This window comes from Balaenoptera ricei, chromosome X (assembly GCF_028023285.1).
Source record: "Balaenoptera ricei isolate mBalRic1 chromosome X, mBalRic1.hap2, whole genome shotgun sequence".
NCBI classification, from domain to species: Eukaryota; Metazoa; Chordata; class Mammalia; order Artiodactyla; family Balaenopteridae; genus Balaenoptera; species Balaenoptera ricei.
The window spans coordinates 63414550-63441155 of record NC_082660.1 but is presented as its reverse complement, the minus strand read 5'-3'; the positions used below and the strand labels follow the sequence as shown (position 1 = coordinate 63441155).

At 54.3% G+C, this 26606-nt stretch overlaps 1 protein-coding gene across 9 annotated transcripts; it reads right to left on the bottom strand.

Annotated features, from left to right (window-relative positions):
* Window positions 1-4555: 4555 nt before the first annotated feature.
* On the bottom strand, window positions 4556-26600 carry MED12 (mediator complex subunit 12). Of its 9 annotated transcripts, none has more exons than XM_059911931.1 (46): window positions 26290-26600; window positions 25672-25776; window positions 25273-25464; window positions 24977-25136; window positions 24081-24262; window positions 23782-23892; window positions 23182-23436; window positions 22670-22816; window positions 22407-22506; window positions 22139-22275; window positions 21778-21909; window positions 21313-21439; window positions 20586-20815; window positions 19990-20070; window positions 19688-19858; window positions 19341-19485; window positions 19124-19174; window positions 18682-18800; window positions 18339-18482; window positions 17736-17899; window positions 17405-17536; window positions 16752-16979; window positions 16431-16575; window positions 16137-16257; window positions 15675-15776; window positions 15457-15570; window positions 15030-15205; window positions 14682-14861; window positions 13546-13617; window positions 12962-13095; window positions 12632-12793; window positions 12280-12391; window positions 12031-12120; window positions 11429-11538; window positions 11068-11203; window positions 10639-10800; window positions 9280-9654; window positions 8906-9089; window positions 8545-8750; window positions 8313-8390; window positions 8166-8220; window positions 8003-8090; window positions 5849-6074; window positions 5306-5446; window positions 5049-5130; window positions 4556-4831 (listed from the first exon to the last, which is right to left on the bottom strand). In XM_059911931.1, exons 1-46 carry the CDS (start codon window positions 26386-26388, stop codon window positions 4788-4790), a joined length of 6507 nt encoding a protein of 2168 aa, XP_059767914.1. In that variant the 5' UTR covers window positions 26389-26600; the 3' UTR covers window positions 4556-4787. The 9 variants fall into 9 exon arrangements, with proteins under 9 accessions (XP_059767914.1, XP_059767915.1, XP_059767917.1 ...); XM_059911932.1 differs by having other exon boundaries at window positions 8906-9056; XM_059911934.1 differs by having other exon boundaries at window positions 8554-8750; window positions 8906-9056.
* Window positions 26601-26606: the final 6 nt, after the last annotated feature.

Sequence of the window (26606 nt, the reverse complement as noted above, 5' to 3'; positions counted from 1 at the left end):
CGAGGGACACCTACAGGTGCCCGGCAACGTAGAGAGGTCTTCCGAGCACCACAGCTTCAGAAAGGGGACTCCCTCAGGGCCAGACAGGCCTGTGGAAAGAGGGAAGTATGCGTCATCCAAGATGGTCGCGGAGGGCTATGGAGTGGGTCTTTGGGGCCCTGCTGCGCTTGGGCTATTCTCCTACAGTTAGGAGAGGTTTCCCATGCCCGGGGTTCCAGGGACCCTCAGACGATCTCCACTGCCAGTCAGAGCCATTCGCTGTGTCCGGGCCATGGTTGGAAAAGCCAAGGGGGTCGACAGATTGACAGTTGTTGCCACTGCAAGTTGCCAGTCCCTGACTTCAACCCCTCAGCCAATGGAGCTCATCGGGGTCAGCTGGAGCCAGAGTAGCATGTGGTAGTAGGCGATGGGAGAACAGGAAATGGAGCTCAGGCTCCTGGGCACGCTGCGTGGACACTGGGCTCCCAGCCCCCAGGACCCATGACCCCACACAGGGACCTCAACGTCAGGAGATGGTAGGATTGTGAACCTCACTCCAGGACTAAGGCAGAAGAAGGGAACACAGCAGATAGGCAAAGGGGCCCCCAGAGAGACCCCGTCTCCCTCTGGCAGGGCAGGGGGCAGGACAGCCATTCACCAGAGTCCCCAGACCCTCCTGTACGTTTCTCAAAGCCCTCACTGCTCCCACATCCTTAAGCCTTGGTCCTTTCTGTCAGCTATCTCTAATTCACATGGGGTGCCAGAGACTAGCACCCTAGGCATTGTTGATGCTCAGCCAGTGTAAAATAAACAACAGAGTGCGGGGGACACACACTCAGAGACTCACAGAAATAAACTCACAAACACTGAAAGAGGGAGTGAGAGAGAGCAAGCCGGGACAACAGACACCGTGATGTTCACTCACAGAGACATACATTCCAAACCCACAGAGATCGCCTCATATAGTCCCACATTCTGAGACAGAGAGCTTCACAGAGCCAGAGACTCACAGAGAGATACATTCAGAGACACACGCAGAGACTTACTGAAACATAATCACACACACATCGCATAGGTAAATATCCAGAGACACATGCACCATAATGGTGACACATAGGTGGAGACAGAAACAGAAACAGCAACACACTCGAGGCACACAGGCCTTCTGACAAAACAGTTGTATAGTCAACACATATACACAGGCACACACAGACACTTCCGCATGGACACACACACACACAATTTAGTTTCCCCCTATTTCTCCCGCCTTCCAAGATTGTAGGCCTGCTCCTTTAAGAACTGGCTGAAGGGGTGGGGGGAGGGAGATTGGGAACGCCCGGCAATCGGCCACCGGGAGAGGGGAATGAGAATATGTGTGTGTGTGTGTCGTGTGTGTGTGTGTGTGTGTGTGTGTGTGTGTGTGTGTGAGAGAGAGAGAGAGAGAGAGAGAGAGGGAGAGAGAGAAAGAGGGAGAGGGAGAGGGAGGGAAAGAGAAAAAGAAGGAGGAGGAGGAGGGAGGGCGGGCAAAGCGACTAAAGGGGTGGGGGCTCAGAGGAAAAGGGGAGCAAAGTATGGGTGGTTAGATCCCAGACGCTGCCCAGAATGCACCCGGGTGGAGGAGAGGAGGGGACGGGGAAGGAAGGGGTAAGAGTAGGGAGGTGGGGCAGGAGGGAGTGTGTGTGTGTGTGTGTGTGTGTGTGTGTGTGTGTGTGTGTGTTGGGGGGGGATAGTCCGCAGCTGAGTTCACACAATCCCCCCATTCACCGTCTCCATGGCAACTCCGGGGCACAGACCGCTCATTCACACGGCTTCCCCGCCAGCAACCCCCCCACACACACCATTAACCCCCTCGGTGCCGCCCCTCCCCGCAAATTCCATTAACCCTTTCAGGATGCCTCCCTCTCCAGTAACCCTTCAGTACCAAATGCCATTCTCCTTTGAGTCAATTTCCTGCAGCCCCTCCCCCCGTGAACACCTAGACAAATCGACCGACCCCCAAACGCCCTCTGTACCCTAGGACCCACTGTGGGTCTTCAAGGCCAAGATCTCCATCCTGGTCCAACTTGCAATTTGGGAGAAGACAAGGGGAGGCGGCAATGCCGGGGATTAGAATGGCATCTGGGGGTACTTTCTGGGCTGGAGCAGTATTGGGCGAAGGGCATTGTGCAGGAATGGACTGGTGTCAAGAACTGCAGCATTGGGGGCTATGCGGGTTCGGAATAGTATTGGGGGACGGAGCTGCATTGGAATGGGGGAGGATAGGATAAAGGCCTCCATTGGGGGGGGGCTGCAGAGAGTGGGGGAGGGAGCCTGGCTGTGAGATGCTATGATGGAAGAGGGATGGGGCTGCACTGCGGGGGAGGGGGGACTGGCAATGTACTATACAGGAATGGGGCTGGGGGCCTTCAGGAGGGGTATTTTGATGAGCATGCGGGCCGGACTGTGGAAATAGAGGGACCATGGGCGGGAGGATCATAAGGGTGCGGGATTCAGGGAGGAGGTGGAGGAGAAAAGCGGGGGAGGATTGGGGGGTCAGGGGTGCTGATGGAGAACGTGGGGTTGAGATGGATGGGGAGCACTGGCTGGGAAGTGGAGCACCCCAGGATTGGGGGGGGGATAGGATCGGGGCAAGGTATGGGCAGCTAGAGGATGAGAGACCGGGGCAGGCGGCCTCACCTGTTCCCCGGGCTGTTGCGAGCGACTGAACCGGGCCACGGACCACCCATATCGCCTCCAGGCCAAGGGCTCCGCACCCGAATCCCCGAGATCTGCTCTCCGGCAGCCTGGCTGCTGTGCCCGCGCACCGAGGGGGCGCGCTGCGCGTGCCCGGACACGGGGGGGCGCGGTCCCTGCCATTAACTCCTTTTGTGCCAGAGATGGCTCAAGTCCTGGGGCATGGCCCAATTCCTCCCAGGCTCAAGCACGCTCTCCTCAAGCTCTCTCCCCACCCTCTCTCTCACGCCCCTCAAGTCACAGTCAGGTGATCTTCCGGGGCAGCTAGTCCAAACTTTACCTGCAGAGCTTGAGACCTTGAAACAAAGGGAGAAACTGAGGCACTGTCTGCAGGAGTCCCCAGTCACACTCCACGAAGACCCACCTCCACCTCACTTGGCATCCCTCACCTCTCCTCAGCACCAGCACCACTCAAGCAGCAACCAGGAGGTGTGTGTGTGGGGGGGGGAGGCACTTTGCCCTCATCCTGTCACTTTCCCAAAGGTCAATGCTGTTCCTTTCTGCTGGGGCATGTCAGACTCCGGCTGTCAGCGTGCCAGTTGTCGGACCATTTCAGTCTCTCCCCTCCAGATCTGGCTGTCTTTGTGTCTTGTGTTTCTGTGTGTAGTGCACCTGTCCAGTTTCAGTAGCCCCCCACCCCAAGCCCCTCTGAGTGTCCCTTATCCCAGCCAAGCCTCTACCCCTATAGCTCCTCAGAATGTTTCTGTCAGGATAGGACAGGGCAGAAGAAAGCTTCAATCGTGTTCAACTTTACCCTGTCAGGGAGTTCCATGCCTTGTATACACAACTCTTAAACTTGGTAAGTCCCGTCTGAGCAAGGGCTTCATGGACCTCAAAGAGGGAATTTTTTTTTTTTTTTTTTTGTAACTTGGGTATTGACTGGTGCTCCTGGTTTTACCAGCACACTTGACACTTCCCAGTAATAGAGTGCAACTATGGCCTGGACGGTATCCTGAAGTTGTCAAATCATCTGGTACCACCCACCCACGAGGCTGGGGCTGGCCCTCTTCCAGCTCCAGCCTGGGCATACCAGAAGACTCCATGGTAGTAAACCAGTTGGCTCTCCTGGATAGCCTTAGATCTAGGGCCCCAAACCTGAAGGCAAGGGGGCCGAGAATGGCCCCGCCGCAGTTCCAAACGTGACCCTGGAGCAACAGTTTTGAGTTTTCTCTACTGTAAAATGGGAGTGAGCAGGTCACCCTGGGTAACTGCCACGGTGGGTCGTGTGAAAACAAGCAGTTCCAGCAACAGAGCAGAGAGAGAAAAGGGTGCTTCCTTTTGCTGGTTTCTCTTCCTCCTAGAACCATACTGTCCTTCTACCACCTTTGTGGTGGCGACACTTGCCAATGGAGGGCAATGTTTCATCCCAGAAATGTGACTCAGGGAAGTTCTCTATCTAGGATATCACTTGGAACATTATGGGGACCACAGAAGGTGGCAAAAAGGGTAAGCAGTGTCTGTCACACCCCAGCCCGAAGCTTGTTCAAAACCCAGCATGTGGGATGGGTGGAAGGAGAATCAGGTTCCAGTGACTTTTCCTCTGGCCCAGCGGCCCCTCCCCAATCCCAGCGGTGTATCCTCCCATGGAGACAAACTATACAGAAGCTGCACCATCTAGCTGAGAAGGTGAACCGCCCTTACTGAGAGACTAAGGCCCCAACCCTTAACACGCTGCCGGGTTGGAGAAAAGAGAGGGTAGTAAGCCAATTAGAATTCAGAAATTTAGGGGGTGGAAGGTAAACAGGGGAGGTGATCTGAACAGAATGAAGGTGCTGACTTGCTGGTCCGGCCCGCACCCTTCCGAGAGCCCGCCCTTCCCGGACATGCAGACTCACACACTCCCTTTGCAAAGAAGCTCTGTGTATTGGGTGCAACAGCTCTGGGGTCTCTATATAAATAATATACAAAACCCAACAGCTCAATGCCTCACATTAACAAAAATACTAAAAACTCATTAAAAATGGAGCCTGAGGGAAGAGCCCCAACCACTACTGGTGCTAGCCCAGGAAGGGGACTGGGAATTAAGAGGAAAGGGTGGGGCCCCATCCAGTGCACAAGCAGTTCCTCCAGGTGGCTCAGTAGCGTCCAAATATGTTGGTACTGGGCTGTGGCTGGGTATCTGTGAAAAACCAGAGATTATCAGGGGTGGGAGGCCGAGCAGGGGTGGCGGTCTGCATTGAGGAGAGCCATTCAGGCACCGAGGGAAGGGATGGAAGGCAACGCTTCCCCTCACAACCGGGGCCTGAAGCAATCACCTCAGCTACTTTGGCCTCCCCCGCCCCGCCGGCCCCCCAGTTATTCCGTGGGGCTCTCCTTGGGAAGAAGGGTGGGCTTACTGGAGAGCTGTTGTTGGAGCTGCCGGACCAAAGCTGCTGTCTGCTGTTGTTGCTGGGTCTGCTGAAGCCCCTGGCGCTGGAACTGAGGTGAGAACGGCAAGTGGAAGACTGAACTCGAACCGTCCCCTTCCTTCCCTGTCCTCATGTCCCCACCCCTCGGCGGAGGGCCCTGCCTTGCCTCCCGCCTCGCCATGGCTGCACACTGTCCCCAGCCTGGGCCGCGGTCCCAGAGCCCGGGGCTGGAGTCCAGCAGCTACCTGGGGCTGGGACTGGGGCTGGGGCTGGGGAGGAGCTGCCTGCTGCTGCTGCTGCTGGTGTGCTTGCTGCTGCTGTTGCTGCTGCTGCTGCTGCTGCTGTTGCTGCTGCTGCTGCTGCTGCTGCTGTTGCTGCTGCTGCTGCTGTGGAGACAGAAGAGATCTGTCTAAGGAGAGCAAGGGGCTGAACCTCAGTGGTGGAGGGATGGGGATGGGGAAAGAAGCACAGGGTGGGAACTCTGGGTCCGCTGCCCTCCCCGCTCAGAGAGCTGCAGAGAAAAGCAAATCTGGAGCACCAAGCAGATGACCCCCAACTCTCTCCCACCAGGACCCCCGGAAAAAGGGGGAGGGAAGGAACTGGCTTCGTAAGCCCCCACTATGTGCCAGCTGCCCTGCCGGTGTACGTCCTTACACTGCCTCATTCAGTGTTGAAAACCACCTGGAAGAGCCTGTGCCTCTCCTCCCCCTCCTCCTCCCCCGCTCCCAGTCCCCTTCCTCCTCCTCCTCGGGCTCCCAGGTCCCAGACGAAAATCCTAGGGCCCTTACCCGCAGGATCTGCTGCTGCTGCTGCTGCCGGATGTGGTACTGTTGCTGCTGCTGCTGCTGCTGCTGCTGTTGCTGCTGCTGCTGCTGCTGCTGCTGCTGTTGCTGCTGCTGCTGCTGCTGCTCAGGCAGGATGGAAGCCGACCGGACGCCGGCCTGGACACCCTGGGCGCCCAGTGGGGTCATTGTGCCTATCATGGGTGTTTGCTGCAGTGTCTGGTGGGAAAACCTACAAAGACAAGGAGGCGCAGAGATCAAGGCATGGGCTGTGGGGAGGGGGTGGGGGCAGATGAGCCCCAGGTCCCTGACCCCAAAGAAACATCAACAGGCCATTTCATTCACTCCTCCTGTCACCAACCAGAAGAGCCTTTTTGGCTTCTGACCGATTTCTAGGTTGGGGAATGAGGAGCAAAGACAACACTCCATTTCAGTGGCTCCTAACCTTCGTGGTTAGGAATTTTTCAATTCTGTTGTAGCTGGTTTTCTCTTATGAAAATGAAACACAGTCTTAGCACAGGCTAGGCATTCTATAGATACCCACTGAGGTTGTTCTGCTTATCACTGTTGTTGGTCCCCAGTAACACGTCAGGGTCTTGGAGACTGTTGAGTTCTATTGCTCCTTACACCTTCCTAACCCCAATCTGTACTTCACTGCAACAGGCTACTGGCTGGGCCCGTCTCAAGTCTTCTGTCACCTTCCGTATGCATCCTCTCCATGAATTCCACGTTAATCTCTCAACACGCCCAAATCATCACATCACTTTCCTGATCAAAAGAATGCTTTCTGGGGACTTCCCTGGTGGTGCAGTGGTTAAGAATCCACCTGCCAATGCAGGGATCACGGGTTCGATCCCTAGTCCGAGAAGATCCCACATGCCGCGGAGCAACTAAGCCCGTGCGCCACAACTACTGAGCCTGCGCTCTAGAGCCCACGAGCCACAACTGCTGAGCCTGTGTGCCGCAGCTCCTGAAGCCCACATGCCTAGAGCCCGTGCTCCGCAACAAGAGAAGCCACTGCAATGAGAAGCCCGCACACCGCAACGAAGAGTAGCCCCTGCTCGCCGCAACTAGAGAAAGCCCGCGCGCAGCAACAAAGACCCAATGCAGCAATAAATAAATAAATAAATAAAATATAAATAAATTAAAAAAAAAGAAGAGTGCTTTCTGGGATTGTGTCTCAATCCCTCACCGAACGTTCAAGGCTCTCTCTCAACCTGCCCACTCCCAGCCTGTCCCTACTCCTTCCCTGGCACGAGTCTTACATTCCAGCCAAGCTCTTCTCCTTCCTGTCCTCCCAGCCACCCTACTCATTCAGGTCCCCATGTCTTTGTTCATGCTACGTCCTCTACTTGGGATCCCCCTCCTTCTCCTCCTCCCTGCAAATCCAAATCACAGCTATGCTTCAAAGGCCAACTCAAGTCTGACCTCCTTCACGGAACTTTCTCTGGTGACTCAGGCCCACAGTGATATCATCCCGCACTCTTCCTGAATTCCCATTTTACTTCATGGCACCCAACTGCACAGCTGATTATATCTTTCATCACTGTGTTCCCTAAGTGTTCTTCTGAGTAAGTCTCCTCTTCCCAGGTATAGTAGAAATTCTCTGTGGTGAGGGACTTTGTATTTTTTTCAAATAGCTTTCCTCACCCCACCTGGTCCTAGCATAGTGCTGGCCACACAGTGGGCCTAAGGCACGTCTAAGTAAGGGACTTTTCTTCTGGTCCACCCCGCAGTGTTCTCAACCCTAAGCTGCAGAGCCTCAAGCCATGACTCCAAAGTCTTAACCAAGGCCTGACTGACGTTCAGCACGGTGGGAGAATGTGTTCGCTGGTCCATTCCAGCACTAAACTGCTCTAACAGTGGCTGGATGACTCCTTACCACACACTGCATCTATGAACCCCAGATCTTTCCTTTTCTTAGTCATATATAAATGATTTCCCCTCCCTGGTCCTCGAAGAAATGTTGGGAAGCAGGTGTGAGAATACTGGCCGCCAGGGTCCCTTCCAGCTCTGGCATTTTGTGGCGACAGGCCAGGTGGCCAGATAAGTGTTCTTGACGCCTCCAAAAGTTCTGACTAGTCCCATCACCTCCAGGCCCAGGTTTTCCCAAATCGAAAGCCTCAGTGTGTCTTCACGACCCCCGGCTCCCTTGGGTACCTTTGAGTGGAGGTCAGCCCGTGTCCGTAGGTTGGGGCCTGCTGGTGCACATAGCCACTGGGCCGCTGCTGCAGGTGGCGGGTAGGATCTACAAGAGTAGGATTGGTAGAAGAGTGGGTGCTCTGATAAGGCTGGCTGGAGTAGCTGGGGGGCACCATGGTACCTGCGGGGCCTGTGTGTTGCTGCAATCCCACATGAGAAACGTAAGGAGTATAGCCCTGGAGGGAAGGAAGAGAGACGGAGTCAGGGCCAAGACTGTGCAGCGCAGGCTGCCTCAAGCTCCCCGATTCTCACCATCTCGTGCCCTTACCTGGGAGGTCTGCAAACCGTAGGAAGAGCTGGGAGTCATCTGATGGACAGATGACTGTCCCAACATCCCCTGACTCTGCTAGAGGGAAAAAGGAGACAAACTCAAACTCAGGAAGGGCTTTCTGCCACCTCGTTTCTTGTATCTCCTACTCTGTGTGTCCTTGTGAAGATCCCAATCCCTGTGACCCTCAAAAGCCCCTCTCCCTGACGGCCCTCCCTACGGCCCCTCTCACTATCTTTGCCTGGAGCTGTTGGCGAAGGCGCTGTCCTTGGGGCACCGCAGGCTGCTGCTGTCGGTACACAGGCGTCTTGTAGGAGGAGGGTTCCAGTCCCATGACGCCAGTCATGGTGGTGGGCAGCACTCCAGGGTAAGGTGGTCGGGTCGGCAGCTTCTGCATCGGTAACCGCACAGGGCGGTACGGGTCCACACGGGGGCCACCTGGAAAGGGGAGCAGGCTGACCTCTTTAGGCTCTTCGTCCCTCTGTGCCCTGCTCAGCGCCCCGGGCATCCACAGCTCCTGGGAGGAGTGGCATCGCCCCTCAGGCGGAAGGCACGTTCGGGTCAGGCTCTCGTGCCTAGTAGCTGGCACTCACCTGCCGGCAGTGGCTGGTTCTGGGTGTAGAGGCCTATGGAGCCCTGCCTGTAGCTAAGGTGGGATATGGAGCCAGGGTTGGTGTGGTGCAGGAGGTCCGGAGGCACTGTCACTCCATAGGGGCCACTCCGGCCTGGGCCCATTCCATAGTCCTGTGTGAACGGCACAGGAGGAAGGGGAGAGGGCTGGGGTCAGGTGGGGTAGGAGGGGGGAACAGGAGCTGGATGTACATGGTTCCCTGTTCTAATTCTAAAGGTACCCCTTCCCCAGATGCCCCCAGCCCTCCCACAAACCAGCCGCTCGACAGAACCAGGAAGAGAGAGGGGCTGGGGAAGGGGTGCGACGGGGCTGTGGCGAGGTGGCAGCGGCGCTCACCTCTGTCTTGGCGGCCGGCTGGCTGCGTTTCTTGCCCTTGGTGGACTTCTTCTTGCGTTCCTCGGTGCTAGGGGGAGCGGCCCCAGGTTTGTCAGTTTTGGGGGGCTCTGGAGCCTTTTTCTCAGGCTCCAGCAGGGCGGGGGCTGGGGGCTCCTCATCTTCCGGCGGCAGCGGCAGCGGCTCCAGGTAATAGGCGCGGGGCCGGGGCCTCAGGTGCGTGTGGTACAGCAGCAGCCGCTGCTGCTCCTCTCCACGGGCCACGCGCCGGTCCACCCGGACTGTTCCAAACCAGCCCCAAGACAGTGGCGCTGATGGCTTCAAGCCTTCAAAAAGATCCCAGGGGGAGATCTTTTGTTTGGTGGAAACCTGTAGACCCTGCTCCGGAAAATGAGAAACAGTGAGCTGTTGAGACTTGGAAAACAGAAGACAGAAGACTTGGAAAACTTGAGGACTTGGAGGAGAGGGAAAAGTATCTGTTGGCAGTAAGAGAAAAAAAAAAGTCATGGGTAGATTCAGGGAAGATGGTGAAAGGAAGACACATGGACACACGGACCCACGGACACACACACACAGAGGAGAGAGAGTTAAGAGGAGATGGGGGGAGCAGAGGGAGACAGAGACAGAGACAGACACTGACAGAGGAAGACAGATACAGAAACAGGAAGGCCGAGAAAGAAAAGGCAGTGAGAGACTGAAAACAGGCAGAGAGAGAGAGACAGAGACAGGGAGAGAAAGAGAAAAACAGGAAGAGAGAGACAGGCAGAGAGAGAGAGAGAGACAAAGACAGGCAGAAACACAGACAGAGACACACTGAGCCAGGAAAAGAATGAAGAGTATGGCTATATGGACGGGTCGGACTTTGGCTTTTGAACTCCGTGTTCTCTTTCTCCTCTCCCTCTACTACACACAATGATTATGGTTACTCAACAAATACTGCAACTGACAAAGAGAGGGGACAGAGAAAACTGTGCAGAGATGGGTTGACAGGGTCGTGGGGAGAGAGATGCAGGGATAAAGGGGGTGCAGGCCGAGGTGGAGCAGTATGGGAGGCAGGTGGGGCAGAGGAAAGAGGAGGGTAGGGTGCTGAGAAGTGGGTGGTACGTACAAAGGTGGGTGGGGGTGATGGGAGGTGCGGAGGGGTGAAGGGAGAGACCAAGGAAAGAGACGGAGACTCCCAGGATGGGAAGAAGAAATGTGAGGAAAATTAAGTGATTAGCTCAACACCCCAGGGATGGCTCTCGCCCACAGAGCCTGATAAACCTGTTGCAGCTACAGAGGTTAATGCAGGGGAGGCTCTGACCCAAAGGGGAACAAAGGTGGGGAGCGGGGAGCAGGGTATGGGAAGACAATGGAACATGCCTCCTTCTTGAAGATGGAGTCGAAGCCGGCAATCTTGTTGCCTTTGGTGTCGATAAGGGAGCCCTGCGGCTCACATGTGATGACATCTCGGGTCTGCTTGGGCAGTGGCAGCAGCTGGCGAACTTTTTCCAGACTGTCTGACTGGCGCTCCCCCAACTCCTTCTGCAGGCACAGAAGGACAGGACAAGAGTTCAAGGACACAGGAAAAGAGGGACGGGAAGTCTCAGGGGACAGCACAGAAGCTGGCACGAAGAAGACACTCGGTAAATCCTTACCATATGAATAACGAAGAAAACACGGACGTGCAAGGGAAGGGTAGGGGGCTCTGGGCAGGACGATGTCGCTGAGGCTGGACCGAAAACGCAAGGTCAGGGAATAGGGAGCTGAGACCCCAGGCCTCTAGGCCTCGCCCTCGCCCCCTCCTCTCACCCGCAGCTTCTTCACCAGGTTCATGTAGGCACGCTTGTTTTCCTCCATGCTGCCCTGGGAGATGCTGGACATGTCCGCAGCTAGGGTGCCATTGATGAGCACACTCAGCATGTCCAAGACGGTGGTGAAGAGCTCACTGTGGCAGGAAGCCGGGGGGAAAACCAGAGGATAAAGAGTTTCAGACAGACAGAGACAGCCGGGCTGGACACGAGAGGGAGCGGGCACGAAAACCGTGTGGGCAACCCCGGACCGCGGAGTCCGCAGTATCAGCCACACCGATTGCGGCGGGTTGTGCACCTGGTGTCAGGGAAGGGGATCCTCTCGGGTACAAAACTGGAGGGAGGGGATGGGGATGCTTTACTTGTTGGACTGCATGTCGACAGTGCCGCTGATGATGATCTCCAGGAGGAGCACAGCCCACTCTGTGGTCTGCTGGGTGCTGCGCTGCACCGTGTCAAACATGCCCCCCACCTGCCAGGGCCACAACAAGTCAGTCAGATGGCTCAGGGGCGGAGTGCAGCATTTAAGGAAAGCTTAGATTAGAACCTGGGCTGGATGTGACTCGGGACACCTGAGGTCAATGTCCCAGTTGTACCTATGATTTGCTACATGATCTCAGGCCAACGACTTAATTCTTGACATCTCTCGGCCTTGGTTTCCTTACTTATAAAATGATGGAGTTGGACCAAAGGACGTCCAGGATCTCATTCAACATTTCACAATAGATGTCTAGGGCTTCTCGGGCCCAGCCAGAATCTAGGATACTGAGGCAGGGTCCCTGCAAGGATCCAGTCTCCTTAACCACTTTCAGGTCCTGCGTCCTTTAGGAGAGCTGGGCTAATATGTGAAGACCCAGAAGAGCCTGGGCCCTCCATCCTCACCCTCGCCTCCCTGGGCTGGGGCTTCTTTGTCTGCAGTCCTAGCCCCACCCCTTTCCTTCTTCTCCCCAGCTCCCTCTCTCACCAGGTTGAGCCGCAGTTTGAGCGCCTCATGCATTAGCTGCTTTGGCTTGCAGTCGTCTAAGTACTGGTCATCTCTCCAATTATTCACAATCTAAGATAAAAACAAGTACAACACACAGGTCAGGGATCTTCTCGTTTCCATGCCAAAGCACCCAGGGTGTTCTTGTCAGAAAACACTGAAGATTCAGTGGCCTCTTGGCTGCATCCTTCTCTGCCCTCCTGCTCGGCTCCAGGGCCCAGAGACCTGTACCTGGTGGACCTGGCTGTAGAGGGAGGTAAGGAGTCCCTCACGCTGCTCGTCCTGACCCTTCAGACACGTCAGCACCAGGGATAAGAAGGGCTGCTGGCTCAACAGGGACATGCTAGAGACGGGAGGAAAAGAACAGGACCATGGGTTGTAGGTCAGGCAACTTCCAACCTCATTCCTCTGAGCCCCAGACTCTACTCTTTTAAGATCTAGCCTCTTGCTCAACTATCACTCTTATCCTCTGTCCGTTTTTCTGATTTTGATCCTCACCTCTTTGCCCCAACTTTTCTTCTTCCCTGGGTATGCCTCCTCTCCTTTCTACCCCTCAATCCCGGCCCCCTCGTAGCCGCTTTACCTCTTCTGCTTTTGTCGATCACGTTCTTTGCGCGAAGAGGAACCCAGGTGCTGGCCCTTCTCCAATTCTTCCCCAGCAGCCTTTAACACATGCCCCTGGACTGAGGTGGGCAGTTTGGCAATGAGAGGAGCCACCAGCCATACACCAGAGCGCTCTAGGGAGCTGGAGAGATGGCGCGCACAGGGTTACAGAGGAGCCGGGCAAGGTTGGAACAACCCATCCTCTCCTTTCCTGATGGACATGCCTGGCATCTCCAGGTGGCTGAAATCATTTACACTACCAGAGGAGAAAACTCAGAAGGGGATGGGTCCTAACACGTTTCTACCCAACCTGAGCACGGGCTTGGTCTTGCTGCTGCTGGGCATGTTGCTTGCAGTGTTTCCAGAAGATGACCCTGTCTCTGCAGACTGTTGGAAAACCTCGATTGTGGCCTTGGCGATGTTCTCTAAGAGGGAGTTCATCTCCTGAGGAGGATGAAAGGCACAGGGGTGCTAAATAGGTAGCTGGCGGCAAAGGCAAAGAGATGGTAGGAGAGCTGGGAGATGAGGACATAGGAAGGCATCCATGGAGGTTGATGGGAGGCTAACGGACACAACTCTGCTGGGTGTCATGTCCTCCAGCACCTCGTAGTATTTCTCCAATGGCCCACTGTCTTCTCCTTTACATACCTCCTTACAGCTGTGGCCACAGAAACAGCCTCTATGGCCACCGCCACCAACCTTCCCCACAGCTCAGAGCCCCAACACTCCCAACCCATGTCCCTTATCATCGGCTCCAAACGTCCACCATCTTCCCATCCTCTCTGATCTCCAGAACCCAAAGGTAGGACCTAGGTTCTTCTATGGCGGCCCACCTCCCTGACATGTGTCGCTGGAAGTAAGCATGGGAAAAGAGAGGGCCCGGGCACCACTCACATTGTTAGGGGTCTGCTTGATCATGAGCTGCAGCTCCAAGGACGACTGGCGCATGGTCCACTGGTCCAAGTTCTGTGACAGAGACCGCACCCACAAGCTAGTCATGATTGTGTCATCCCAGCCACTCAGCACCCCGATGCCAGCTCCTGATCTCTCACAACCATGAATCACATATGCCTGGAGGTCTGAAAGGGACCTCTATGTCCCCTCTTTAGGGAAGATCATACCTAAATAGTCCAAAATGACTGAAAAGTCTCTCCTATTTTAAAAGCGGTTCTGGAAAGATTTCACATCTTTCCCCAGTTTCCTGTTCCAGAGCCTCACATTCCTTAGCATCAGGAAGTTCTGCTTAATGCTTAACCTAAATCTTTGATGTTGAAGTTGAAGCTCGCCGCTCCTGTTTCCAACCAGCTGCTCAAAGTCCTTTACAGACCCGAAGGCTAGTCTCAGCTAATCTCTCTTTGGCATTATCTCCTCTGGGCTGAAGAGGCCTCATTCCTTTAGCTTTTCCTCAACGGCTTTATTTTTCCACCCTCCAGTCACATGAATGTCTGCAGCAGCGTGGTGAGGCAGGAAGGGCACAGGCAGACCTGGGCTCATATACTGACTCTAAACTTCCTAGCTGTGTGAGTTCCTGAACCTTGGGCAAGTTACTTAGCCTCTTCAAGTCTCAGTTTCCTCACTGGTCAAATAGGGATATTCTTACCTACTTCGCAGGGTTGTAAAGAGTAAATGAGAAAATCTACGTAGAGTGCTGAGCATGGTACCCCGCATGAAGCAGCCGTTTGATAAGTAATAGCTCTTCGGTAGTATTACTACTCATGACTGAGCCATGACCAACATGCCAAACATACAAGGCCAAAAACTAGGCCTCCCAGATGCTATGCCTCCCACTGATAAGCTAGAGTCCTACTCCAGATAGCTGTGCACTCACCCAACAGTTCACTCTCGAGTCTAGACCATGTTGGCTTAACTTCGAAACCCATGCTGGAGCTGTTTCTCTCACCACCTTTCACCCACATCCTCGTTCGTCTTCCTACTTAACTCCCTCTCTCTTTTTCTCTCAAGGTTCCCGTCGTTTCACCCCAGGCTCAGGCCTCACTGCCTCCTCCAAGACCCCCATCGCCTTGGCCTACCTGGAGAATACGCTTAATGCGTTGCCGCTGGGGGTTTTCCCCATCCTCATTGTCCAGCAGCCGATGTGGGTAGCAGATGAGCTGCATGAGGCGCTGGGCCTGGGCGCTACTCAACACTGGGTCTTGCAAGTCATTGCTGTCCTCACACAGCGATTTAAGGCAACGTTCTCCTACCCATTCCTGAGGAAGCCGAGAATCAGGGGACTGGGGCAACCAGTAAGCAGGTTAGGAATAAGGGGGATGGACTGGGGGGTTGGTGTATGGCAGGGAGGTGGTGTGATCATGATAGGAAACAGGACTATATTATATAGCGGCGTTTAGGAGGTGTGGGGGGAAGGTGAGACTGACCTGCTGGCAGATGCTGCGTAGCACGTACTTGGCATAGACATCCAGACTGGCTGTCTCCACAGAGATGTTGCGGCCACCCTGCCTCCGACCGCCACTGCCACCTCCTCCCTCCTCCTCTGGAAGTTCTTCTGTTCCTCCTGTCACAGTGAAGCCTGAACCCTTCAGTTCCGCATCCCCTGTGGTTCACAGGCAGGAGATAGGGAGGGCAGAGTGAGATCCGAATGCTGTGTGGAGACCCACCCCGGACCCACAGAAGCAGCAACTCCCCAGATCCTGCCCTATGGGACAGAAATATACTTCCCTCCCTCGTCTCCTCCCCAAAGGTCAGAGGGACCACCTTCAGGAGAGAGAAAGACTGTCCTTTGTAGTTTAGCTGGCGCTCCACCCTATACACACTTCTGGCACCACTCCCTTCCTACCCCCATACCAAGTACAAACACAGCCTTGAGAACAGCAAACACAGCTCCATCCACAATGCGGTTCTGGGAGGCAGCCAGCAGGTGGCGGTCACAGGAGGAGCGGATTCCTACCGTAGGCTTGTCTGGGGAGGGAGACAGCTGAAGTCAGGGGAAGCAAAAGTAGAAACGGTGTGGGTGGGGTAGCCACACTTTCCACGGCTGGCCGGCTCGGATCGAGGTCACTTACTTCCGTCCGACTGGCAAGGATTGAGTTGAGGTGTCTTGAAAAGGTGGAGGAGGATGCGGCAGGTAAGCCGGGCCCCCGGCTCAGAGTCCTGCTCACTGCAAGCTACAGAGAGGAAGACAAAGCAGAGGGGAAAGGATGAAGGCGGACGGTATGTGGGTCTGTAGGTGGTGAGGGGCTAAAAGGGAAGCTGAGGCCAGGCGAAAAGAGATAAAACATTGGAGGAGAGGTGGGGTAGCAAACTGTTCTGCAGTGTAAGGGGAGTACCTGGAAGGGTCAGGAACCGGAAAGATCGGGGCTGCAAATGCAGGGTTAGAAAGACGCCCCTCCCAGCCTGAGGCGCACCACAGGACTGGCCTCTGGTGCCACCAGGAGCCCCACACTGAACAACCAGAGTGCGGCCGTCCAGTGTGTATTGAGACTGGGGGGTCTAGACATTCTAGGGGTTATGGATTGGTAGTTCACCAGCATTAAGGAGCGAAGGGATGGCTGCACAGCGAATCAGATCCTCCAGTAGCAAACACTGCCGAGCGATAAGGATGGCAACAAAAGTGGCCAGGGAGTCATGAAAAGACAGGTCACTGACCTGGAGGAAAAAAGCAGACAGACACCAGGACTCAGTGTGGAGAGAGGGCGGCTACTCAGAGCGCTTGGCCTCCACTCTGCAAAACTCTGTCCCTCCGCTCCTGTGATTACTGGGAGCAGACCCCTGCCCCGGGAAATGCCCGGTGTCCGGCACTCCCCCACCCCCAGTCTCACATCTACATTGCAGAGGAGGTCGTTGAAACCACAAGTGCCATTGTTAGAGGAGCAGCACAAGGCCTTAAGCACTCCCAGCCACTCTGCACTCAGTGACTTGCAATAGCCGGTCAGCTCTGCACACAGGATTGCGATGTCATTCACCCTGGGGAAAAGTACAAATGCCCTCAGGAAAAACCTTGTTCCGGCAAAACCTCAGACTCATTAACTTTTCATCTCCACCCCGGCCATAACCAAGGTTGCAGTACCTCCCAGGCATCTCATCCCTCCCAATATCAGGCGGGAGCGTGGTGCCCATTCCTCACTCAGTACGCCCCATACCTATCGGGATCATGGTGCCCCACACAGACGTGCATAAGGGCATTGCAGACAAAGCTGTAGCGGTTAGCAGGGTTCTCACTAAGACTCTTGCCTAGCCCTGTGTAGGTGAAGGTGTGAGCGGCAGGGTTCTCCAGAGTGTCAATCATGAACTCGGGTGCCCAGCGCATGTTGGATTCTGACGGCTCCACGTTGCAGTAGATGGTGTTCTTCACCTTGGAGCAGAAGTCGCTGCAGGGGTGGGGGAAAGGAGAGAGCAGCGTTGAGGAAGGGCTAGTGAGCTAGAGGGATGGTCAGGAAAGGGGAGAAAAAAAAAAAAAAGGAGAATGTGAGGGACAAGGGGCCTTAGGGCAAGAAAAGGGGAAATGGGACAAAGCAGACCGACTGGGCAGGAAAGGAACCCAGTGGGAAGAAGGCACAGGGGCCTCTGGAGGCGGGGAGGAGGAGTGTGGGCCTCGCAGACATGGGCTGGAGGCAAGGCTGATGAGGAAGGAGGCCCACTCTCAGGAACCAAGAACACGCAGAGGACACCATCCCCAAATGACCCTGCAGAGACAGCAGGGTCCTGGGCTGTGCTCTGCTCCTGAGTGGGGCAGTAACGGGAAGGAGACGGGACGAGGTCCCACTCTCTACCCCTTACCTCCCACCTCTCTTACCTGAAGAGCTCCCCAAATTTGCTCTTTAAATGGCTACAGGAGGTGTACAGATCATAGAGATAAGCAAGGATACAGCGCTCTGCGGAGGAGCCATCGGACCGGTTCATCCCATGCTTGACTACGCCACACAGCCTGTCACGAAGGGGCGAGGTCGAGAGGTGTGCCTGGGGCAATGGCAGGCCGGGGCGCAAAGATTCCCGTCCCTTGGCAATACTCTCTCCCCTCCCCACCTGAATGGCACGCACTTCCGCACAGTGAGAGCCCCACATGTTCTTCGCAGGCCACTTCCACCAGCATTCACCAGGGCCCTGCATTTTGAAGCCCTGCTTACCCCTCAAAGACCTGTGCCATCTGGTCCTGGTTGAGGATGAGGCAGGCGTGATAGTGCCGCAGGACAGCCACGATGCACAGGCACAGGCTGGTGGTGTAGCTGCCCACCAGATCCGAGGATTTGAGAAGCAACTCGGCCTCAACTACACTCAGTTCATTCAGTAGCTAGAGCAGAGTGAGCGGGGGTTGAGAAATGAGAAGAGGCCTTGAGTATTACACATAACCCCCCTTCCTGTGAGAAAACTGGAGCCCCTTCCTGCTGGAGCTGCCTCAGCCTGGAAGGGCCCTGGTGCCATACGCCACTGTCCTTTATTCTAGTAACGACAAGCCACGTCAATGATCTAACCAGTCTCTGGGATACAATCCTATGAACCTCACAATGGGAGGATAGTCTGTGCCCAGTGCTCTAATCCGTCTCTCGGGTCTCCCCAGGGAGCACTTGAGTCTCTATTCCTGCTGGCTTAGCTCATGGGTCACTCCCCCCACACTAGTCTCTTGGTCCCTCCAAATAGCCTGGGACACTGGCTTGAGCCTCTCCTCCTGTCCTTATGACCCTGTACAGCACAAACCCCTTCCTCCACCCTCATCTCCCCAACTTCCCCACCTGAATGGCAAAGTCGATGAGGCCACTGATGCTGAGTGAATATTCCATGAGGTCGAAGATGAACTGCACATGCTGCACCAGAGGCAAGTGGTATGACATGCCAAGGGCAAAGCTCGTGATCTGCTCCAGAACATTCCGGGAGACCTGATAAGGGCAGTGGGAGTGAGACAGGAGTGGAGAGAGGTGGCAAGAACCAGGGAAGCAGGAAAGGATGGTGGAAGGGGATGAGACCAGGAGGCTCAGCCTGCCTGAGGTGGGGGTGGGGGTGGGGAAAGACAAGGAGGAAAGGAAAACGGGACAAGGAGACCGGAATGTGGGAAGGGGGCTGGACTTAGGCCCACACCTGAGCCGTGACCTGGTGTTGGTCATAATGTGAAAGGTGCTGGAACTTAGCAAAGATATCCTCGGCAGTGGGGAAGGCTTCAGGCCGGTTGCGCCGCCGCTTCTGCCCGTCCTCCCCACCTGAGGGGACAGTTGAAAGGGACCAGTCAGGACAGGGAAGATAACTAGGTGACTGGGGGTCGGGAGGGGGGGTATGGAGAGAAGGCTATGGGCGGGGAAGGGGAAGGAAGGGAGGGAGGGAGAGAGGGAAGGAAGGAAGAGGGAAGACGGGAAGGGAGGGTCAAGGAAGGGGCGGGGGAGGGATGAAGGGAAGGGGACAGTGAAGCAAAGGTTTGGAGGACCACAGACTATGTGGACCTTAGAGGAATACGTACAGGGAGGTGCTAGGTTGAGGGAGGGAAGGGAGAGGGAGGGCGGGCAGTATGGGGCTTACTGTGAGGTACCTAAGAATGTCAGGTCTCCAGGATTCAGAGGCACAATAGGAGCAAGCTGGTCTGCAGAGGGGGGGAATGAGGGGGGAAGTTTCAAAAGGACTAGAGCTCTCAGGAGACTCCAAGAGACAGGACATCGGGACATGACTGGGAGTTCCCTACACTGGGGAAGGGAAGACTGACTAGGGCGCTTTTTGGGGGAGATCCATTTAAGGCGCCTCAAACCCACCAGTTTCCGCTGTCCCTTTGCGGTTCAGAACCTTCAGGATATCCTTGGTAATTTTCTTGATGGCATGGCGGGCATCATCTCGCTGCTTTCCCACCCCAAACAGTACGACCAACCGCTGGTTGCACTCATGGCTGCATGACTCCTCCTGCATCCCAGCGGCACCATCAGACTCCAGCACGGATCGCTCTCCCTCCTCTTAAAAGCATGCTCCATGCCCCTCAGCATCCCAGTGCTCAAGCCCTTCCCAGCATACCACACCCTCAAGGACAGCTCCAACCCCTCGGCACAGTCCTTGGACAGAAACCTGGGCTCAGAACAGATGGTCGCAAGGTGTTGGGGAACGGTACCTGGGGGATGGGAAAGTGCGTGGCATACTGCACATGCCGCGGCTGGTCATAAAGAACCCCAAGGGTCCCTTCTAGCTTCTCCTTGGGTGGGGGCTTCACCTCCTTCTCAACATCTGGTTTCTCAGGGGATGGACTGCCCTTCCCCTCACAGGGCATAGTGGGGGAGAACAACTAAGAGAAAGGCGAAAGGGCAGAACGTTTAGAGGAAGACAAAGGGATGAGGGGGCACAAAGAAACTCCCCAAAGTGGCATAACGGGAGGACCTCAGGAGCTGGATTCTCCCACACCAGGATCTAACTTACTGAGAAATCAGGCTTCTCCATGTCCTCAAAGAGCACACTGGAGCTAGGGTCGATGTCCATAGACTCCGAGAGCCCTGGATCCTGAGGGCAGAGAACAGAAGCGAAGCTGCTTTAGCCCCGAGGAGCTGCTCCCCACCATCTAGAAAAGTTGACCAGGGAGTCGAAGAGAGGAGACCATATTGGGAAAAGCACCAGTTCCAGATGCAAGCCTTGACTGGTCCCTTAACCTCCACAGGCCTTGATTTCCTTCAGCTTTAAAATGAGGATAAGAATACCTCACAAGGTGGAATTCCCGGCGGTCCAGTGGTTAGGACTCAGCACTTTCACTGCCATGGACCCTGGTTGGATACCTGGTGGGGGGAACTAAGATCCCACAAGCTGCACGACACAGCCAAAAAAAAAAAAAAAAAAGGATACCTCACAGGGCTGCTGTGAGGATCCAGTGAGAAAAAGTGACATGAGAGTGCTTGCTAAACTGCAAAGCACTAAGCAAATCTTACCCTCGTCACTAGGTAAAGGATTCCCAGAGGATTCCAGGAACCAGGAAGATGGGACTGTCAGAAGAAATGATCTAGGGCAAAGAAAAGCCCCCTCACCTCCAGCTTGCTGCTGCTGCTGCCCTCAGCCTCCTTGCGCTCAGGGTCATCGGCAGGGTCATCAAAGGGAGAGGGAGGCCGGGGACCAGGGGCTCCAAAGGCAAGGTCCCCTCGGGAGATGAGGGTGCAAGTGTACATGTTGTGGGAGAAAACATCATGTCGAATCAGTTCACAGAACAGCAGTACCAAGTTAAAGAATTCCACTCGCTCGCTCTCACTTCGGGGGTCCGCTGGAGAGAAGGGATGAGAAAAGATGAGTTAGGGGAACACGAAAGAGACGGGCAGAAAGAGAGAGGGACACACCTAAGGCATGGTGCTCCTAGGGTTCCTGAAGTAGGCAAGAATAGCAATGACTCAAAAAAAAAAAACCCAAAAAACCAAAAGCCAAACCAAAAACAACAACAACAACAATAAAACCAAAACTGTTGAGGGATAAAGTGTGGTTGGTTACCCCAACTCCTGCCCCACACACCATCTCATAAAGGAATACAGCATCTCTGCTATTTATACGTGAAAATGCTTCGATCGTATGCTCCTGCTTTTATTCTTCTCTTTATTTCTCTACTCTGTTAAACTGTAAGATGAGCAAAGGCTAGAATTATGTCCAAAAGTCATTCTGCATAGAGCTCAAGACAGAAATATATCCAGAAGGCCCTTCATATGCTTTCTGATGACAGGGATGGGTGAGTCTAGGCAGAGGTAACCAGAGGGTTGCAGGGGTCCATACTCAGCATGGGAGCCTGTGTATCCAGAAACTGCAGGAGGACATCCTGGAAAATGGGAGCACTAGGAGCAGAAAGGGAGCCAGAGGCTATGGAACCCTTCTCATCTGCGGCTTCCGATTCTCCACAACGCTGTAAGATGAGAGAACAAACTGTAGGATTGGGTTTTACCTGTTTCTTCACTCGTCCATGTGCAATCCTTGAACTACTGCCTATTTTGGATCCATCCCAATCTTTTCACTTCTACCCTCCCCCCCTTGACTCCCATTTTCTTTACCATCTCCCAGCTGCAGCCTTGGTCACTTCTCTAACTCTGACATCGATCCACTCCTTTCTACTTTTGCCTTATGTCCTCAACTTTCCCTGTACATTCTCTACCCCTTCTTCACTCTCACAACTTCAACTTTGGTCCCACTACCAGCTCAATGTGGCTCCGACCCCAGCTGCCACTGCCCCATGGGCCCCCTAACCTCAGCCTCAATCTCTGCCTGTCTCTTCTCCAGCAGCTTGGCTACCACCATCGCACGATGACGACCAGAGCGCTTGCAGCTGACAGCCCATTCACACAGTAATGATACCACAGCATCATCATCTGAGGAGATCTGGAGACCAAAGGAAGACCAAAGGGGTGAGTAAGGTAGAGTTGGGGACAAAGAACCGAGTTCCAGTCTCCCAGCGACTAGGCCCCATCTTAAAACATCCTAGGCCCAGTAAGACCGGCTGTCTCTTCAGACATCCTCTGGTTTCAATGCCTTGCCAAGCCTTCCCCTCATATATACTGTTGCTCTTGCTCTGTTTTTCACTTCTTCTCTTCCCCTTCTTGCTTATTACCTCGTGCCCATCCTTGCTAGGCCCCAATCCAAAGATTCGATTACAGAGGGAATCAAGAGAGTTGCTGAAGTCAGAGCGCTCAAAACTATGGCTGTCCAGCACTTCCAAAGTATGGAGCACCCGTCCAATGGTGAAGCCTGAGGAGGAAAAGTGGTAAAGGGGACTTTAACTAGAGGCCCGATGTACTCCAACTTTCAGATCTATATGTCCTTACCGTCCCCATCCTTTCCTCAAACATCCTTCTTACTGTCTGTCCTCTGGCACCCACCTGCAGTAGCTTCTTGGCACTTATCAAAAGACCAGCGAACCTCAACGGCCTGTCCTCGCTCCTTGATCTGCTGCTCAATCTCCCGCAACTTTGCACGGACCTGCAAAGAGGAAGGCTTTAAGGATGTAGCAAGGCATACAATAAAGGCCAGGGCTCCAGGCTAAAAGAATAGTAGCAGACTCCGAATCACTATTTCTGAAGGAGTAACTTAAGCCTCTCACATCCCAGTTGCCTGGGGATACCAGGATATTGGTCAGACTTACCTGCTGAGTGAAGGCACTGTTGCCCTCTGGCATGGGCAGGTTGGAGGGGGCAATAGGCAGGTGGTCAAGTGGTGAGCCAGTCTTGATTCGGCTATCAGTCAGCGAGTAGTGCCAAACCAGGGCACTAGGACAACACAGGAGGATGGTCTGCCAGACAGGAACAGCTAAGTCAAACTCAGTTATCACGGCTACCTGTCTAGAAGCCCATTATAAGACCCAATCCTTCAGTTTCTGATCCAAAGTTATTCTGAGCCCCTGGGGTGGCATCACTCCATCTCTGAGCCCCTCTCCTCATCCACTCTCCTAAAAGGCTTTGGGCCTACTATTTAGACCTGGAAGGGAACTAACTGAAAAGGAACTAAGACCCCAGAAATGAGAAGCCAACAATTTCCAAGCAAGTACTCAGTGCCTACTCTCGCCTCCAATTTAGAACCGCTCCCATTTTCCAGGACAGGCACCTGAGTCTTCTCAAGATGCCTTTTAATACTTCCATGGGCCCACCTAGTACCTACCTGAAGGATACAGCTGAGGCCAAAAACTAGGGGCCGGTGCTGAGGGCACATAAGCAGGTCACTAAAGGGTGTAGAGGGTGTGCTGCTAGTTGGGGGCTGAGGAGCAGGGGTCGTGGGCAGTGTGCTTGTTGACTGAGCAGACATCACATGAGATGAGTGACTGCTCACGCCATCCAGCTGCAGGGCCAGTCTCCGTGTACAGAAGTAGGCAAGGCGGCGGGAGAGGTATGCAGACTGAACGAATTCCCCAGAGTACTGTCAAGACACGATGATTAAAACCCCCCAGTTGGGGACTTCCCTGGTGGCACAGTGGATAAGACTCTGCACTCCCAATGCAGGGGGCCTGGGTTCGATCCCTGGTCAGGGAACTAGATCCCACATGCATGCCACAACTAAGAGTTTGCAAGCCACAACTAAGGAGCTCGCCTGCCACAACTGAGGAACCCTGGAGCCGCAACTAAGACCTGGTGCGACCAAATAAATAAATAAATATTAGGAAAACAAACAAACAAACAAAAAACAGTTCTCTCCAAGGGACATTGCTTTCACGTCTTATATCTCCTTACATCCTCCCTAGACCCCCCAAATCCTAGGCCTTACTCGAAGCAGCAGGGGCAGCAGCAGTTTAAGCAATTCATCCTCTCCAGGGCGGATTTTCTCAAAACACTCAAGTACCCAGGTCAGGAACTCATGTCTGTCCAGCATTCCGTCCTATGGGTACAAGGGATGGGAAGAGGATTAGTTTTGCTGAGGGACTATCAGAGATGAGGCAGAGGAAGTAAAGGAAAGAATGAAGAGAACCATGAGTGGGGCAAGGTGGCAGGCAGATTCTGTTCTATGCTGGCAGAGTGTGAGGTCAGGCTCAATCCCACGTCCCACATGACATGCCTTCTTCCTACCTGAAACATGAACATGGCCAGCTTCTCATTGTAGTCCCACTGCCGGATTGCCACCTCTACATCATGGGGCAAGGGCCCTATAGTAGAACCACAGCCCCCGCTTCCGGAAGGCCCTGGCCGGTAGTATTCAGCCATCTTTTGCAGCTGCTCCCATAAGTACTTGGTGATGATCTGAGTCCATTCTAGGGAAAAGATGGGAATAGGGCTATTTTATACTGTCCCTTTGCTTAGAACACCTTCTGTCCCCCACCCCCAGTCACCATACTTCTAAATCCTATTCATCCCCTTAGGCTCTAGTCAAATGCCACCTTCAACAACAAGGTCCTACTGTATAGCACAGGGAGCTATATTCAATATCCCATAATAAACAATAATGGAAAAGAATATGCAAAAGAGTGTATATATATATATGTATATATATGTAAAACTGAATCACTTCGTTGTACACCAGAAACTAACATGACATTGTAAATCAACTATACTTCAAAAAAATTAATTAAAACAAAACAAACAAAGAAACAAATGCCACCTTCCTAAAGCCTTCCCAGGTGTCCCCAAAAGAAAGTAATCTTTTTGTTCACTGAATTCTCAAAGAACCTTCTGCCTCCACTTTTGACACTACGCTTCTATATTCAATGATGGGATTCATACATATGCCTTAGCATCCCTACTAGACTATACGCATCCTAAGGGCAGGGGTTAGGTAGTGGTCATCTTTATAGCCCAGTACATGCACACAGTAGATACTCAAGATACTTGATGCTTACTAATTGAGTGAATGCAAGATACAAGCAGAAGCAAGGAATACAGATGAGGAAGGAGAATAATTGCAAGGGTCTCTCTACCACTCCTGGAAGCGATCAGTGGTGGGACCTCTGGTATTAGGAGTTACTCACCCATGAAAGGGTCAATGACATGTCTCTTCTTAACCTTGGTCTCTGTGATCGCTGCATAGTAGGCACAGGTCATCTTAATGAGCCAGGCAGCCCGCATCACAGGCACTGTGTACTTGGCCAAGTACCCAAACACTTCTTCCTTCTTACTGAAAATGGGGACCTGGATGGACATCGCAAATAGTGAGACCTCTCTCACCTCCATGAGCTGGCACCCGTGTAGCTTCATCTGGGAATCGGAGGGTACTTGGTACCCGCACTCCCCTCCTTGGCCTGAAGAACAGGAAACAGTACCTCACCTTTTTGGCTAGTTGTGTGAGTGGCTTGGTGCCAGCCAGATCGGTGAACCAGGTGTTAATGGCACTCTGGGATCGTGCAGTCACCAGCCAGAAGTTGTCCTTCTGGTTCACCTGGGGCTTCCTTCTACCGGTGTCAGGGAGGGTGTTACAACGTAACTTCTCTGCAATAATGCTGCTGAAGTTGGAACTGATCTGAGGGAAGAAAAGTACACCTCAGGGTGGGAAGAAGGGGCGAAGAAGTGGTTGTGCCTTTGATGGGCAAATGCCAATGTGGTAGCATTAGGTTATGAAGGAAAACTCAGCCATTTAGGTCATCCCTTTAAGTCTTCCCAACCCAGGGCCTTTGCCCCTTCTCAGATTCTTCCAGCCTTTTCCTTCAGCCTGGCAGGGTTGTCTCACCTTGGCAGGATTGAAGTTGACGTTCTTGGCACTGCCATGTTCATCCCCAGAGACAGCTGGCTGGTTATTGAAACCTTGTTTTACATTCAAGGCCGTTAGTTCATCCTGAGGCAGGAAAACGACATTTTAGCTTTTTTTTTTCCCTTGGGGGTGGGAGTGGGGGTGGGGGTGGTGGGAGAGGAGGGCAGAAGAGAGGGGAACAAGGGGGGAAAAAGGTAGGAGGAGGATTCGGATATTCGGTCCAAATATTCATTTGGACCCCACCCTCACTAAGATTCCCAATTCCCCAGAGCTCGCTCAACGGCACTCTGCCCCTGCGAGCTTGCAAGCAGCCGTAGCTCACCCAGCAGCCTCAGACAACTTTCTGAGCTGTGTGTGTGTGTGGAGAGGGGGGCGCCTCCAGCGTGGCCCCGATATCACTCCCGGTTCGCGCCCAGGAACCACCCCTCACCCCCACTAGGTCCTACTCTCCTACACCAGCCCACTTTACTCTTCCCCCTTTCGGGACTTGCGCTCCCACCAAACCGCCCCGCCCCCCCCTTCCCGGAGCCATCAGTTCTTCCTCCTATGGCGATGGCTGGCCCCTGGCCCCGTGGGAGCCCGGATTTCTGAACTCACCTCCTTCTGTTTGGGATCTTGAGGGTATACATCGGGAGGCCCCAGCCGCGGCCGCTTCAGGGGCCGGTGTTCGTAGCTCAAGATCCCGAAGGCCGCCATCTTGCCCAGCCCGTAGCGCCAGAGGCGCCAGCCGGGCCCGGCCGCGGGGGAGGGGGAGAGGGAGCCGAAAAGGGGGGCGGCGGTGGCGAGGACGGCAGCCGAGAGACAACAAGGGGGCACATTAGAAACTCTCGATCATTGCCGGAAACTACCGAGGGAAACCGAGGGACGCCGGGAACCGTCGGACAATACCGACCGCAGCGGGGGCGGGGGCGGGG